This window comes from Choloepus didactylus, chromosome 10 (assembly GCF_015220235.1).
Source record: "Choloepus didactylus isolate mChoDid1 chromosome 10, mChoDid1.pri, whole genome shotgun sequence".
Taxonomy (NCBI): domain Eukaryota; kingdom Metazoa; phylum Chordata; class Mammalia; order Pilosa; family Megalonychidae; genus Choloepus; species Choloepus didactylus.
In genome coordinates, this window is record NC_051316.1 from 95,145,370 (window position 1) to 95,161,199 (window position 15,830).

A 15,830-nucleotide genomic window follows, 5' to 3' on the forward strand; every position below is an offset into this window, starting at 1 on the left:
TGTCAGCTCAAACTGTTTACTAATTAACACTTAAAAAGACACAAATTAGATATGCGTGGCTAAGAGCAATTATAATCAAGATGAATTTCTCTAGTCATTTGGGAACTGAAAAAAAATGCCTAATTGCTGGAACCAATGTTTTAAAAACTGAAATCACGCCAGTTAGCAAATATGTTCATTTAAAGAACATTCCACGTGACTACACTACTGAGAATTCACTACAAACATGAGAACAAGGAAAATATTTAGGTATAAAATTAAAATTTTAAGCTCCCTTAGATTTATAACTTCTTCATTAAATACGTCTGCAAACAGCAGCCCATAAAAACCTGTAGCAATTAAGTGGTTAAATGAACTGCCTCCCTTGTCAATTTTAAAGGAGTGATTAATATTAGATCGTCCCTTTACTAATTAGACTCTCCCTCGTCTTTCAGCTTTAAAGTCGAATGAAAATGGAGGCTGGTTTGTTCCACCAGTAAGCGCAGCAGGCTGAGTGCTTCTGTGTGCCAGGCTTACAGCTGCAGCACCCACTGAAGGGAAGGGCGAGCATCGAGGTTTTCCACGTGAGGTGGGCAGCAGGTGGGGAAATGGCTTTTTGTGGTGCTGGTTGGCTCTCTGGACTTCTCACTGATCTTATGTCCATTTCATCATAGGAAATGTTAACTCCTATTTTTCAAAGGCTTGGAGGCAGTTATGCATGCAGCTTGAAATCCCTAGCAAGGCCACTGTTTCCTGGCCATCATTCTTCGAGATAAGGGATGGTGTGGTTTGGGGGGGAGGGGGAGCTAGGAGGGATGGGTCACAGGGCAGGATGGGGAGGTGGGCAGGGAGAGAGGATAAAGAGGTCCCGAGTAAAGGCAACCAAGACCTGGGCATTATTTTAGAAGCTGCCACCTGGGCTGCAGAGCTCAGAACTCCCGCCCTGGCTGTGAAGGGAAATCCATCAGTTGGAGAAACGGGGCGACTGCTTACAAGGGAAATAAAGAGCGGCAGAGATGGAGAATATTTATATGCCCATCTTTGCACTCCGAGAGGAGATGCTTCATCACAGGGCTGTGAGATTACACTTTTCCTGGCTCCTGAACAGAGCAAACCTTTTGTTTAGGCAATGGGGAAGACAATCAGGGCTTCGCTGGGACACAGCCTCACAGTCACTCCTCGCTGCCCTCTTGCAGAGCCACATCGAATGCTGTCCAGACCCTGGGGCTGGGGGCAGGCCAGGGACAGGGCCAAAAGACATTTCCACTCCACTGGCCAGCTCCCTCCCTCGTTCCCTTGCTGCCTCCCAAGACTGAGGCACCGAAGGCTCAGGTGGATGGTTAGTCTCCTGCTTCAGACTAATTCACATGTGCCATGGATGGACACGGGTGTTGGCTGCTGGAAGACGGGGAGCCATTGTCAGAAGCCAGGAGAGTGACCAGCATTAGAGTCTGAATTCCTTTATTAATCATGGCTTTGTTCATTTTCAACAAACCGCAGCACCAGAGAGAGTATTTCTGAGTTGTGAAGGGTTTTGCCTTTTTTTTGGGGGGGGGGGGGGGCAAAATCTGCTTGATGGCAGGTACATTGATTTTAACCTTAAGATATGACCTTCCTTGGGTGTCTTTCATGAAATTTATCTAAGTGCTACCTATACTACAACTACTGAGGAAATCCCTGTTAACATATCAGCAGCACCATCTGAGCAGTGGTTTGCCAGCCGTAAGGTGCTTGACGGTGAAGCCTATGGGGTGGTCTGACCAGGCCTGCACTCCACACAAGGAACTTGAGGCTGGGGGAAGCTAAGGGACTTGCACCAGAGTCAAACCTAAGTGGCAGATTTAGTATCCTACCTAAGTCTGCACAGAGTGGAAATCTGTGCTCTTTCCACTAAACCATGTGGTTTCCTTTGTCTACACAGTCCACAGCATCCCTGCAGATCCAATGTGGAATGCTGCTCTGTCCCACACGCCAGCCACCCTGCCAGTGAGGGCTTGTCCTCGCTTCCCACTCTCCAGGCCTCCCTGGCTGCTGAGGCTGAGCTTGCCCTGGAGCTCGCCAGGATTTCAGCAGGACTGGAATCAGGCCCAACTTGGGTGACCCCTTGGCTCTTTCTATCTGTTTCTCAGGGCCAGGCAATTCCTGGGCTTGTGCAGCCTTGGGCCACTGTGAGCCCTTGCTACAGGGCAGGTCCCCTTGGCCCACACTGATCTATCTGTTCCCTCTGGTTGCTGGCATTTATTGGAGGCTCTCCCACTCCTGGCCCTAAACACCATGCTCAAGGCTGACAGGGTCATGGGGTTCGTTCATGGGGTGACCCGTCCTCGAGGCCAAATGGTGGTAACAGGGTGCTGGCTTAAATACAGAAACTCCCCCCAGGCAGGGCAGGGTATAAGTTAGAGCTGGCAGGAAAGCACACCTACCCCACTTCTGGATGGACAGGACATGAGAAAGCAGAACAATGTGCTGGCCTTCAGGGGCATGCATTTCTACTCCATTTTAAAGCTGGGACCACTCTCCAGTGGAAGAGGACTGCTGTCTATCCAGCCAGGCCACCTATCACCCTCAGCCCCTTTCCAGCTCTGGGGTAGCCTGAGTGGCTGGCTCCATTTCTGCCACAGGATTCTGGAAAGTCACTTAACCTCTCGAGCTCAGATTTCTCCTGTAAACTGGGGTGGAAACCACTTGCCTCCCATTGGGTGCAGAGGGAGATGGGAGAGGAGCCCCTGCCCAGCCCACAGCAGTCTCTCCAGGTGCCAGGCTTGCCCCACTGTGCTGAGGGAGCACAGTGGAGATCCAGGGAGGAGTGCAGATGGACAAGGGGGATGTGTGGGTCATGTGTCTGAGCCCCTGAATCCAAAGGCAGCCTCCTGCCTTTGTTTTTATTTTACTTTTTGATTTTGATTAAATGGTATAAAATACAAAGGTTTACAGTGGGCAAAGCAAATGTGCGAGCCGAGATACCTCTGCCCCCAGGCCCCCTCCCCAAGCATGTGGCCCATCTCTCCTGCCTCGCCAAGAGGCAGACTTCTCAGAAATGGAAAGGAGTAAAAGCAAAGTCATTCTGACCAAGGGGACACCCAGCCGCTCCCGGGCCAAACACACCAAGGCTGAGAGCAGAGGCCAGCGGGTGGTGGGCACAGCTTCTCCTCTGTCCTCCAACACCAATGACCAATGCTGAGTTCAGAGTGGCTGAAAGGAGCGAACTTCAGGTTTATTTATGAAGAAAATCCTCTGACGTTGCAGAAGAAGGAACCCATTCACCAAAGCATATGGATATCAATATACTAATCACCATTAAATGCACTCAAATGGCTGGTGTAAGTAACTTTTAAATCTTCAAATTAAAGAAAAGCTCCACAGTATTCTTGTCTGCAATAATATTTGTTATGGTTTTATTTAACATTTCTATCCTCTCCCCATTTCCCCACATTTTTTTTAACTCTACTTTAAAGTACCTCATCACAGAATACAGATGTGTTTTTTAACCCATCACTAAAAACAAGAAATAAAGCTACTTCATCATCCAGGATGATGCTTCGCCGCTGCCAGCAACAGGGCAGCATAAGAAGTGAAGATGGGGATGGCTTTGTGCCGACTCATGCCCTTTACCCACAGTCAAGGACATTAACAATAAGAATGATCACGGGTAACAGCAGCAGCTAATGTTAACTCAGTAGAACTATGTCAGGCACTGCTGTAAGCACTTTACAGGTACTGCTTCAGTTAACCCCCTCCATACATTTCACTGGTATTTTTATTACTGTCATCCTGATTTTACAGATGAGGAAACTGAGGCTAAGTGGAAGAGGAGGTATTCAAACCCAGGGCAGCTGCCCCCAGAGCCCTTCCCTCCAAGCCTGGCTTGGCGGCCTCTCTTGGGGTAGTCACACTTAGAGGCCTGATGTCAGGACAATACAGTCTAATGAAATGCATTATTTGCACAGGGTTTTAGTTCTTGGAGTGGGGAAGGGAATTAAGGTTTAAGGTGGGCCCTATGCTGGGCCCTCACCTGCTTCACCCTATCTGGTAACTCCAAGGCCCAGCAGGTGAGCACCCAGGCCACCTGCTTTCAAAGCCCTGTTCTCCCCATTGGCCCAGAGTGCACCCTTAGAGGAACATGGGGCCACAGACTTCACGTCAATTACAATGGGGAGAATTTGGAGTATGACACAGCTGGGCCTAAATTCTTTCTGGGGCAAGTTACTTGACCTCTCAGAGCTGCAACTGCCGCCACACCAAAGGTGGAGGAATAGCCCCCATTTGGTTGCCTGGGGTGAGATGCAGGGATAACGTCTGTACCGAGCCCAGAGTGGACACATGGTGGGTGCTTAGTGGATGGTGCTAAGGACTACAGGTGAGCCGGCCCAAGAAGGACGGGAGGGGAGAGGAAGCTCGACCTTCGGAGGGCTGCTCCGCAGCACCTCAGCAACACCCACCAGCTGTGATGGAGCACTTGCTGCCTGGCAGCGCTTTGCACGTATATTGATTTAATATGTACAAAAGCCCTATGAGATAGGTTCTATTGTTATCTCCATTCTAAAAAAGAGTGGAGACATATGTCTTGCCCCCAATCAGTGGTGGAGCCGGGTTGGGTCTATCCATTTGCCTCTGTCTGTCCTAAACGGGTCACAGGCTGTGCCCCTCCTTTATCAGCGGCAGCCAGAGCCGACCACGCTCAGAGGCCTTCCACAAAGACTCACTGAGCTCCTACCCTGTATGGCATCCCACACAATGGTGGCATTCACAAGCAGTTGGCCCTCAGAACCATCCGCAGCTACCTTTCTTTTAAGAAAGGCAGACATGGAATTTTATGCACACATATATTTCTAACGAATCAGCCAGCCATTTTCCCCCTAACTTACCAAAAAAAAAAAAAAAAAAAAAAATCTATACGTGATAATCAGGTTCATTTTTATGATTAACTGGAAATCAAAGACAAAGGGGTACTTTTTTGTCTTGTTTTTGCTATGACAGGTTTAGAAATTTGTTGTACTACATTGATTCAATTTTCCCTGATTTCAGCCATCTTTCAATAATGCAACCTGCTTCTGCTAGCTGAGTATACAAGAGAAAACCCAAAGGAGCTGAGAATATTGAAATGGTTCTACCATTTCCATCTTGGAGACAAATGTTCCTCTCAGAGGAGAGCTGGCTGCAAGCATGTGACTGCTTAACAACCTTCTATACATAAAAAAGACGCACGTCTTATGAAAACAGGGAAAACACCGACAAATCTGACCTCCAGTTTGATTCCATTATCTCAACTCTCTTTCTTCAGAGCTATCACATATACTTCAACCTTGGATTTCTTCCTTTTTTATTAGGAAAACATTCCAACAATTTCAAGCCAGCTGCCAAATGGGACCTAGCTTATCAAGTACAACTGAATGTTTCCGGACCCTCCCTCTAAATCCTACAGTGACAAATATTAAAACAGGAGGAGGAAGAAAAGTCAACCTCGGGCCTGTTCCCAGCCTCCACCTCGTCTAAGCTGAGATATTTTTAAAATGAAGCAGAATTGATTGTTCTGTCCGTCACTTAAAACCTTTTGACTTAGAGAAGACAAGGAGACGTCAGTCATATTTGACTCAAAGAATAAATACATTAAAAGTGAGATTCTTTTGCTAAGAAATAACTTTGAGAGAAATAGAAGTGTTTTTCTCAGAAAGGAATGCCTGCAACGAGGCCCTTCCTATTCCTGGAGTGGATTCTTTGGGGGGATGAGAGACCCCAGGGTGAGCAAGTGACAGCCCAGGCCCCACCTGTCCCACCCTGGGCAGTCTACTTACCTCTTTCTCAATTTCTGCCAGAGATTTGATAGTGATTCCCAGGAGATCAAAGGGCTGCACCTGAAAATACAGTTCAAGTCACCCTTTAACATTTGCTGCTATGCACCATCACTGTGAAATCTCTAACTGCCCTGTAGGATATAACATTTTTTCTATCCCCTTTCCACAGAAAATGCAGGACATTGCATGTCAGTGTGACTCTCTAATCATTAGTGAAGGTAAACAAGTAAAGAACTTGCTTCAAGGAAACACGGCTGTCAGCGAGGGCAGGCCCCTCTGGTGTGGGCCCACCGTTTGGGCCTCGGGGGGTCACAGCCCTCCCATAAGGCAGAGATCGTCACTGACCGACTTCTGTCTCTCTTCTCTCCCTGCTGAAGTAAAATGCTGGCCGGGTTTGCTCCCTCTTTCTGCAGCTGTGGGGATGAGGGTGCCCAAGGCGTTCACCAGAGCCCCCTTGACCACTGCATTTAGATGGTGGCAAGGGGTCTGTGGAATTCCAAGGGCAAGTCTCCTGTCCAGGGCCCCTTGGTATTCAGAGAAGAAGCTGGGGTAAATTCGAGGTCTTTGAAAATGCAAGGTGTATGAAGTAACTGCCCATCAATTATCATTTCAGAAATCAATGGTGGGGAAAAACGATAACCTTGCATTTTAATGGGTGTTTCCATAATTTCACAAATAGATGGGGACCTTTCTTATGAAAATGCTGGCTTTTCAGACAGTACGAATAATCAAATGCACGTGGCACTGAGAGTCCACTGGAGCTCAGAGCAGACTGGGCTGCAATGCACGGATGAGAGGGCGGAGGGGATCCTGCGGGTGAGGCCTCTGCTCTGAGTCCCCTCTGGGCCCATCAGTGCTTGGAATTCCCAAGACGGCCGTGTGGCCAGCCTCCTGCAGACACCTGCAGCTGGTGGCCTGGGATGAGCAAGTGAAACCAGAGAGTCTTCAACAAAACCCTGGGGCCTTCATGGTTCTGAGCTGCAGCACAGAGGCGGGAGCGAGAGCTGGAGCCTCTGCAGGCACTGAACAGCTGAACTCAGCCAGTGGGGATTTCTAGCATGCATGGGAGGAGGAGGCTGGGTCTGGAGTCCATGGACCTGAATTCAAAATTGGGCTCAGTGACCCCTAATGATGCAACCTCAGGTTAAATCATGTCATTATCTCCTCGCCTGTTAAAAAGCAGCATAGGCCATCCCTGTGCATTGTGCTGTTGGGAGGGTCAGGTGAGAAAACATACAGTGAAGGGCTTGGCCTGATGGTGCACGGTGAACACCTGCTGAGTTGGCAGCGCCAGGCAGCAGCACATCCGTGAAGGCACTCTTGGGACAGGGCCACCGAATTAGCCACACAGCCCCTGGGGCTGCTCTGCCAGTGGCCACAAAACAGTTTGGCTCTCTCTGTGCCGCCGGCCCGAGTGGCATGGTGATGGAGGGCGTCTGTCTGCTCTGCCTGCACTGCCTGGGATCCAGCAGAGGTCCAGCTGTTGTGTCATTAGGCTCCAACTACCTCACTAAACTTTCCCGATTGGAACCAGTAAGCAGGACAGAGCCATCTCTCGAAGGGAACAGGTGGGAGCGGCGCCAGGATCTCCATGGCAACGCGGCCAAGTGAAGTCGGCTGAAGTTACCCAAGCTCTGCGTGTCACGTCACAAGCATTTTTCAAGATTAAGCTGCTTACCAGAAGGGTTCAGAGGAGGCCTATTATATTTCATGAAAATGGAAACTACAGAGCAGGTCAAATTGCAAGCCGGGTGGCTTTTAGCTGGATCCAAGAAAAACACTGACGGATTCTTTAGCTGGTGCCCAAACTGGGGCCTTCACATTTATTAGCTACTCAAAGTAAACTTCTGCAGAAAGGATAAAAACCAGAAACAAGTCTATTGAGTCGGTATGGACCAGAAGTGGACAGCTGAGGGAGGGTGCCCTATCCTGGGGGGCAGGTGCCATCTGAGAGAAGACCCTGGGCAGGCTGGGGGCAGGGGCAGGGCGGAGTGCAGGAAAGGGTGGCTGGGCAGAGCCACCCTCGGGGCTGCGTGTGGTGGGTACCCTCTCCTGGTCTGGATTCTGGCCTCCATTCCCAGCCACCTCACTCAGTCCCTCTGTCACTGAAGACAGCTCGGGGAACTGGCCTGGGCCTCGGTTTGCTCGTCTGTATTGTGGGGTTCCTGCTGGCCTGTGGTGAGCAGGAGAGCCACAGCCACAAGGCGCTCTGCACCAATGGGGCCACGGTTGCCAGGCCTCCGTGTTAGAGCAGAGCACACAATTACCAGGGAATGCAGCAATTACAACTGGAAGAGGCAGCCTCCTCTCTGCAGCAAATTGTCATAGTTAAATAAAAAAGGACAAAAGTTATTAAGCTGAGCTTAGAAAATAAGAACCAGTGAGGTTCAGTCAAATTTAGCAGTATATTTGAAATGAAAAGCCTTGGCTGCATTTACGTGTGTCTATTAGTCTATCTCTCTCCCTCCCCACCCCTCATCCATTCTTTTCGTTTCTCAAGTACCTAGTACATGCAAACACTAGCTGAAGGGCACAGAGATGACTGTGGCACATTCCTTGCTCACTGTTGTCCAACTGCAGGGCTAAGGCTTCCAACGAGAGAGAACGCTCGAGCAGGAATCATCCCACTGGCAGTGGGGAGTGTTCGGGCCACCAGGATGGCCCCATGGGCTGCACAGATCAAGAGGGAGGCAGAGTTTCAGGCTGGGAGTTGCAGAAGGGAAGGGAAATCATGCATAAGACTTACACTTTCTGGAACACAAGAAAACTTCTCTGAAATCATAAAAGGCACACCATCCATTGCTGCAAAAGAAGAAAAAAAAAGAGAAAATAGCATTGTAGACACCACTGTGGTCCAGTGACCTCAGACATCAACACAGACCATAAAGCTGGTCACTGGCTGGGGTCGGCTGGTGTATAGGTCCCATCCCCGCTCCCAGGGACACACAGCACAGTGAGAGCGGCAGACCCCGCCCCGTGTGCCTGAACCCCCGGCAGATGTGCAGATGAGAGCTCGGGGAGCAAATGAGGAGCTGGAACCCACACCAGGAGTCTGCTCTGCAAACTGTGAGGAGGGGGAACCACTGAGGGGGCTGAGGGGCTAGAGCTGCACTCTGTGAGGATGTGGGCAGTGAGCAAGTTCACGAGGACTGTTCATGACAGACTCCAAGCAAGACTACTCATATCCCAGGCTGTCGGGTCCATGGGAAAAGTCTAATTTGGAGGAAAGAATAGTTTTGGAGTCAAGACAGACTGGGTTTGAATCCCAGCCACAACTTTAGACAGGCTTCTTATTAGTTACATTTAAAATGAGGCTGGACCACGGAGGCTGAAGCGCTGTTGTGAGAATCAGAAGTGACCTGTGTTAAGTACCCACCCAGTGCCCAGGGCAGAGGATGCATGACGGGTGGGGGCTGCAGGTCGCCACCGCTGAAGCTCATCCCCTTAGTCCCCAGGCTGCGAGGGCTGTCTGCTCAGTTTTAACGAGAAGCACGAGGGAAAGGGCATGGGATGGCTACCAAACACATGAAAAAGCCATGGGGCCAATGGTGCAGCTCGGTGATGCTGGGAAAGCAAAGCAAGACGACTTCTTTTCCACTGTGTCCTCAGGCAATCATCATCAAAAGCACACTGAGAAAAACATGACCCAGAGCTTGACTCCACCAGCACTTTCTTTCCCAGGATAAGCATTCTTTATTAATTATAACGTTAGAAAGGCGGACTCTGACACCACACTCAGTGGTGGAAATCTTGGCACGTAGGGGGAACGGGTCGTATCTGACAAAATGTGATGCATAGCACTAACAGTGTGAATGCTCGGCAGCCAAGCAGGCTGCTGAGACGGGCGGAGGCTTATCCTGGTGTCTGAGCAAAGTCAGGAATGAGCAGAGGCCAAACTTGGCGTCACTGGTCCCAGCCGTTTGTGCCCGGGATCTGCAGCCCAGCAGCGGGAGAGGGCGAGGGTTTTCTAGCAAACTGTGGTTTTAGGAAGAAATGCAGTATTACAGAAGCCCTGGCAAGTGGGTATGCTGGGAAATGACATCCTCTGCTTCATCCAACATCTTCTAACGTCTATATCTAACTGGTGGACAGTTTTTTCAGTCCTAAGAAAGAAGAGTAGCAGAAGTAGGAAAAAAGAAAGAAAAAAGGGAAAGAAAAGAAACTGGGACAAATCCTCTCAGATTAGCAAGATAAACCAAATGGCTCATCTTGAGCTAGGTTCATAAGTTATTTCAGAAAAAAGAATGAAACCTCTTCTAAGTTTGAAGTGGAAACCTCTCCTCTCTCTTGAAGGCTGCTGCCCACAGCCTGGCTGCCTGGCTTTCAGAGGCATCTGGGGCCAGAGGCCTTCTCCGATCACAGGTGTCCCTGCAACCTGCCACGAACTGCCCAGATGAGAATGGACTGAGGGCTGAGGTAGGTGTGACAATTTCCCCAGAAAGGAAGGGGAAGAAAATGCCAAGTAATCTTACACAGTACATCCCACATTCAAACATACTAGTGACATCTTTGAGCACCTAAGCATGCATGCTCATTTAGAGCTGAACAAAATCCTTCGTGAACAGAGGATCCTCAAAAGCCACCATGCCTTCTAAAGAGTGGCAGAACCAAGTCCTGCCCAAGATCCAACCAAGAGGTCATGCTTCTCTTCCCAGCTCCTGCTGCCATCTGCCCATTGAAGGCTGTGGGCCAATGCTCACCCCTATACTTCACTCTGATTTCTTAACCCCCTTCCAGAAGCAGCTGAGACAGACTGGGCATGTAGCACTTGTATCATTTCTGATCATTTTACAGATTGTGGAACAGAGGCTCAGAGAAGGTCCAGAACTTGCTAGGTTACACAAGCAGAAAGCAGGGACTCAAAAGCCAATGGTTCTTCCATTAGATATAAATGGAATTTCTTCGAACAAATCTGCTTCTTCTTCCACATTATGGCATATCCAGGGTTTGATGACCCTTATCTACCCTCTCTAAGTCTCTGGGGTGGCCTTTCAAGTTATTTCTGATGAACTCAGAGATGAAGAAGTGCTCATGCTACTAGTCCAAAGTCAGACCCACTACCCCCCCTTTCCAATCTGCTCTTTCCTTGGACTTCCCACATACTCTGAAAGCACCACCTTCCTCCTGGCCACCCAAAGTCAAGCAGAAGATAGTCCAGCCTACTTTACCTCTCCATCAACTTCCCAAAGCCCACTGTTTCCACCTCCATCATGGCCCGTGTCACTTTCCGCTCTCTATACATGTGTTTATACCCACCCACCTGCTTCTACAGCTTCTCCCTGACTACTAGATGGCATGACAGGGTCCACGTCAGAGTCCTCTTGACACCCTCAATGGCACTCACACAGTACCTTGGAAACAGTAAGTGCTCAATAAGTACACAGAATGAATGACTGGTGAGGGCTGTCAATCAGCACATCTTCAGCACACATCACCAAGCTCAGAACCCACTGACTGACTACTTGGCTTTCTGCCTTTGATGTTTTAAAGACTTTACTAGTGTTTGGGGGTGTCTAATAAGATATTGTGAAGAGCTTCCTCTCATTGGTGACAGTTATTTCCATCTATATGTCAGTGTAAGTTTAGAGAACTTGTAGTTTTTAAAAGGTGGCAAGATGATCTGCAAAGACCTGGGAAGCAGTGGGAGCCTGGGAGAGAAGGGAAGTTGCTCCTTCTTCAGTCAGAGCCTGTCAAGTCATGCCTGTGGCTCAAAAGGGCAGAGAACTGGAAGCATTTCCAAGATGGGTGCTTGACTGGCATTTAAGGCCTTGTACCTCCTCACACTTCACGAATGCCCCCCCCCACCATCCCTCTATGTTACACACCAGCCATCCTCTGGGACTTGCCCAGAGTGCCTTCCCAGCAGGGAGCCTTCCTTGAGGCTGTTCCCTTGGGCCCTCCCTTGACATCCTTGAGTCTCCCTCTCGAGGCACTGTCCTCCTTCCTCCCTGCACTCCTGGCCAGGACCAGGTCCTAGCTCATCTCCTGGCAGTGAGCTTCCTGGGGCAGGCCCATGAGAAGTCGCCTCTGAACTTCCATGTCCCCAGCAAATGCTAGGGCCCAGAGGGGTTCACTAGCCTGCTGGAGTAGGGAGGCTGCTGTTCCCATGGGAATGTCCCTGTGGACACATATCTGGTGAACTGGGAGGAGGGCTCTGGCCTGGGCACTTTCAGGATTTAATGAGCCTGTTGACTGCAGCCCACACTGGTTGGCTTGCTGGGGACTAAAGCTGAAGATTGAAGAAGTCTGGGAATCACCTCTAGAAACCGGGAAGACCGAAGCAGGGAGGAGTTGGTTTTTATCTCTCCTTCCAAATAATGGCCACAACTCTGAAAGAGAAAGCTCTAGAAACATGTATGGTCTCTTAAGATTGGCTTTCTGGACCCTGGAGGCTTGACCTCCTGGAATGATGTGCTCCGACCTTACTAGTTATGACAGGGAATGGGGAAGGATGGAATCATTCAGATTTGCTGACCTGATTTGGAGGGCTTTAAATAAAAATGGGAGCAAAAATAAAAAGACCCAGCAAAAAGTAACCCGCAAAACTTGGATACCAAAAATAATAGCTTTATGTATACAGCATATTATACATAATATAGAAATAAATTACATAAAAATTTATAATATACCACATATAAATATCTATTTTATATTACGTATTTACGTATTATGTATTTACATCGCACATATGCACACATACATGCACAGAGAGAGGCCCTGAAGGAAGCTTTACTCAGAGGCACTTCCGTTTACCTGCAGGCCCTTCCCCACACTCTCCTTCCAGAGGTGCATCCCCAAGGGAGTTGGGCCACGGCCTCTCCCCACGTGAGCACACAAGGTGTTTGGATGAGGCCCGCCTTCCTGTCCATGGGTAGGCTCAAAGGTAATTTCTTCACAGAAAAACCAGAGGAGGCTGAAGGCAAGAGGACCAGAAGCGACTTCATATGGGAGCATACCCAGCACAGCCCTTCTGCAGAGAATAAAGGGAAGACGCATCCTCGAACCTGTCTGAGAACAAGAGACGGCCCTGAGGTGCACTTCAGGACCCGTGGCAGCCTCACGCGGCCCAGAGGTCGACGCAGGCAGGACTGGGCTCAGCAGCAGGGGAGACGGCGAGGGGAGCCACTACCTAACTAATCCTGATGGCAAGAAGGCGCTGTCTGTTAAGGTGGAGGGACAGGAGCCTTGGGATAAATTACCACTTTATCTTACAGCTCATCATAGAAAGGTGGGCCGAGTCAGATGCTCCTTCTATTCTTGTAGAAAACAGATTTTTAACAAATTCAGAGGAAAAGGAAGACGAGACCACAGGATGCTGTGGCTGAAGCTCCCGAGTGGGAGACGGCTCGAAAGCAACAGGCTGCTCTCCCCAGTGCACTTCCCACCCATGTAGGGTGTCCCATAAAAGGGGGGCAAGAGTCACCAGGGGCCAGGAAGAGGCTGTTAAACAGATGATGCGCTGGCCAAATTTCATTTATTATCCAATTCTGCTATATCAAAGGTAATGGTAGGCTGAAAGAATGTGGATTTCAGCAAAACATTTAACAGAATTTCTCATTTGATCTATGTGGGTTATCTAGATGGATACATATAGCTGGAGAATGTTAAGTTTAGAAGAATCCATAACTGGTTGGACTAGACTCTCAAGAAGCTGGTTAATAGATTGATGTTGACCTGGAAAACCTCTCTGGAGGTGCCCAGGGCCTTATCAATTACTTAAATGAAAACATGCATAGTATGCTTATCTAATAAGTGGCTGATGGGAAGCCTGGGAAGACAGTCTATAAACTGAATAAAAGAGTGGAATTCAATAAAGATTTCAGAAAGCTGGGATCACAGGCTAAATTTAATGGCTAGAATTTACGAGAAGTCAATGAAAAGTCCTTTATTTCAGGTCCAGAAAACCAACTGTAGTAGATGGAATAGAAGATACAGCGAATAACAACAGGACATATGAAGAAGGACAAAAAGACAAGAAGTTTTATGGGATTTGACTATTACAAATAAGGGCGGGTGTGCCACGGTACGTTACGGTACTATACGGTCCTGGCACCCAGGATACGGAAGCGGCCCGTCTGGTCTGCCCTGAGCGTCAGTGTGATGTCCAGTGCTGGGATGGCCTTCTCAGAGGGCCGTCTGGGTAGACTAAAGGTGATCCCTACAAGGAGGCCTGCACGGTGAGGGAACCATCCTGGATAAGATCATACGGAAAAGGAAAACACGCCACCGGGCTTGACACTCCAGCAAGGCACATTCCTGCCACTTTTGTTCATCACCGCCCCCCACCCTGTGCATCCAGAGGCCAGAGCTGTGCCAGCAGCGAAGACTTGAGGGTGAACAAAATTGAATTTCTGCATGTATGTTCAGAGCTGTCATAGGAAGAGGGCCCAGACAGATCCTGCATGGTTCAGAGGGGAGACAAGGCTGATTCTGCCCCCACGTAAAGGACGATATGCAGAGCTCGCTGACAACTGTCCAGGCAGATGGCCACTTGTTGGGGAAGCCGGGGAAGGATTTTGTGTGCTGGGTAGAAAGCTGATCTGTAGGACAGCTAAATCTTCTAATTCTATAATACCCATTTCTGCCCTTATCTGGCCAGCCTTTCCATATTTAAAAATACCTAGAGTTTTACAAAACATAATTCTTAAAGTCAATGGCACACACGTTCCATGTGTTCCAAAAGTGTTCATAAATCATCTCCACTCTGGCGTCTCGTGGGGCAGCCACATTTCCTTCCTCCTTTCTTTTTTCCCTAGCTAAAGCCTACATTTTGTCCTCACCACTCTCTTAAAGCTGAGAGACTGTGACATTCGTTCTCGTACTGCTGAGCCCGACTGAGGGGGATACACTCTTCGAAGAGCTGGACACAGCGCAGGGAGTGGGACGCTCCCCCGGAGCCTCTGTTGGGCTGTACATTTTCATCCCCCTGACCTGCCCTCCCAGTCAGTCTGGGATTTGTTCAGGGATTCCCGCTTTGACACTGCCTGACTAATCCGCAGTCACAACCCATAAGCAGGGACAGTGCCTGTCCTTTCCTTGTTGGCACCAAAGGTAGAATTCCTGGGGCACACAGGAGTCCTCCCTCCAGACCCCTTGGCTCCCAGTTTGACATAATGAAGGCTCCCCTAAACCTGGGTAGTAGTGGCTGAAATTCTCCCCTGGCCCAGTTCTACAAAAGGGAATGAGGAAAGGAAACACATTTACTAACCATATACTGGGTAAAGAACATGTATCAAATAACCCTTAAAATTATCATTTGCAAGTAATATTGAAGGAAATCAAGGCTTAGAGGAGTCTCGGAGCTTGCTCAAGGTCTGGAGGCCAGAGTTGGAGCCGGGAGTCATGCCCAGAGTCTAGCCTGCGGGGCTGCTGCAGTCGGGTGTGGCGGGGAAGGGACGGGCCCGAAGTTGAACAGACCTAGTTTTAATTCCTACAAAGCAGCAGGCAGTGGATGTGTGGCAACGCACAGGCCAGCAGCTCACGTCTCTGAGCCTTAGTTACCTTGTCTGTATAATGGGGATAGTACCACAGTTCTCTCAGAGGGCTGATGGGAGGGTGAAAGGAAATGAAATCAGACGGCAGAGGTAAAGTGTCTGCATGTGGCAACAGTGAAGGTGCTCAGCAAACACTGGTTTCTGCCCATCTCTTTGACCAAAAGGCATTCCCCAGGTTGGTCTCCTTTCAGCACCAGGCCAGTGTATTCTTCTTCTTCCTCTTCTTTTTTTTTAAATTTTTTTTGGTGGTAATTTTAACAAAACGCTGATCCACAGCATCAGCAACATACAGCAGATGAAAGCAAGGATGTGCCACAGGCTCTGTAGCGCAATTAGCATTCTCCTAAACAAACGAGCTTCAACAGAGCTGTAATTAAGCAGGCCTGTAATTAAGTATATGCCCTTTATCATAACGATCATGCTTAAAAATGGCATGATGCATGGAACTCTGTTATTAATGCTGTAATCCCAAACTGAAGTGCGAGTACATAGAAATCAGTGTGTCAAGCTTGTCACTAGACTGTTTGTAAAATACATTAAAGAAAAAAACCAGGAAACAATGAGC

General features: G+C 48.9%; 1 protein-coding gene across 4 annotated transcripts in view; it reads right to left on the minus strand.

Annotated features, from left to right (window-relative positions):
* Positions 1 to 15,830, minus strand: part of MVB12B (multivesicular body subunit 12B) — a 226,106-nt gene that overhangs the window by 40,119 nt on the left and 170,157 nt on the right. For all 4 annotated transcript variants that reach the window (XR_005219090.1, XM_037851011.1, XM_037851010.1 and 1 more), the window contains exons 8-9: positions 8,518 to 8,573; positions 5,772 to 5,831 (exon numbers count right to left, since the gene is read on the minus strand). Coding sequence is in view for 3 of the 4 variants with exons in the window: in XM_037851011.1 (XP_037706939.1) it covers positions 5,772 to 5,831; positions 8,518 to 8,573 (116 nt within the window). In the remaining variant the exon portion in view is untranslated. The remainder of the gene's footprint in view (positions 1 to 5,771; positions 5,832 to 8,517; positions 8,574 to 15,830) is intronic.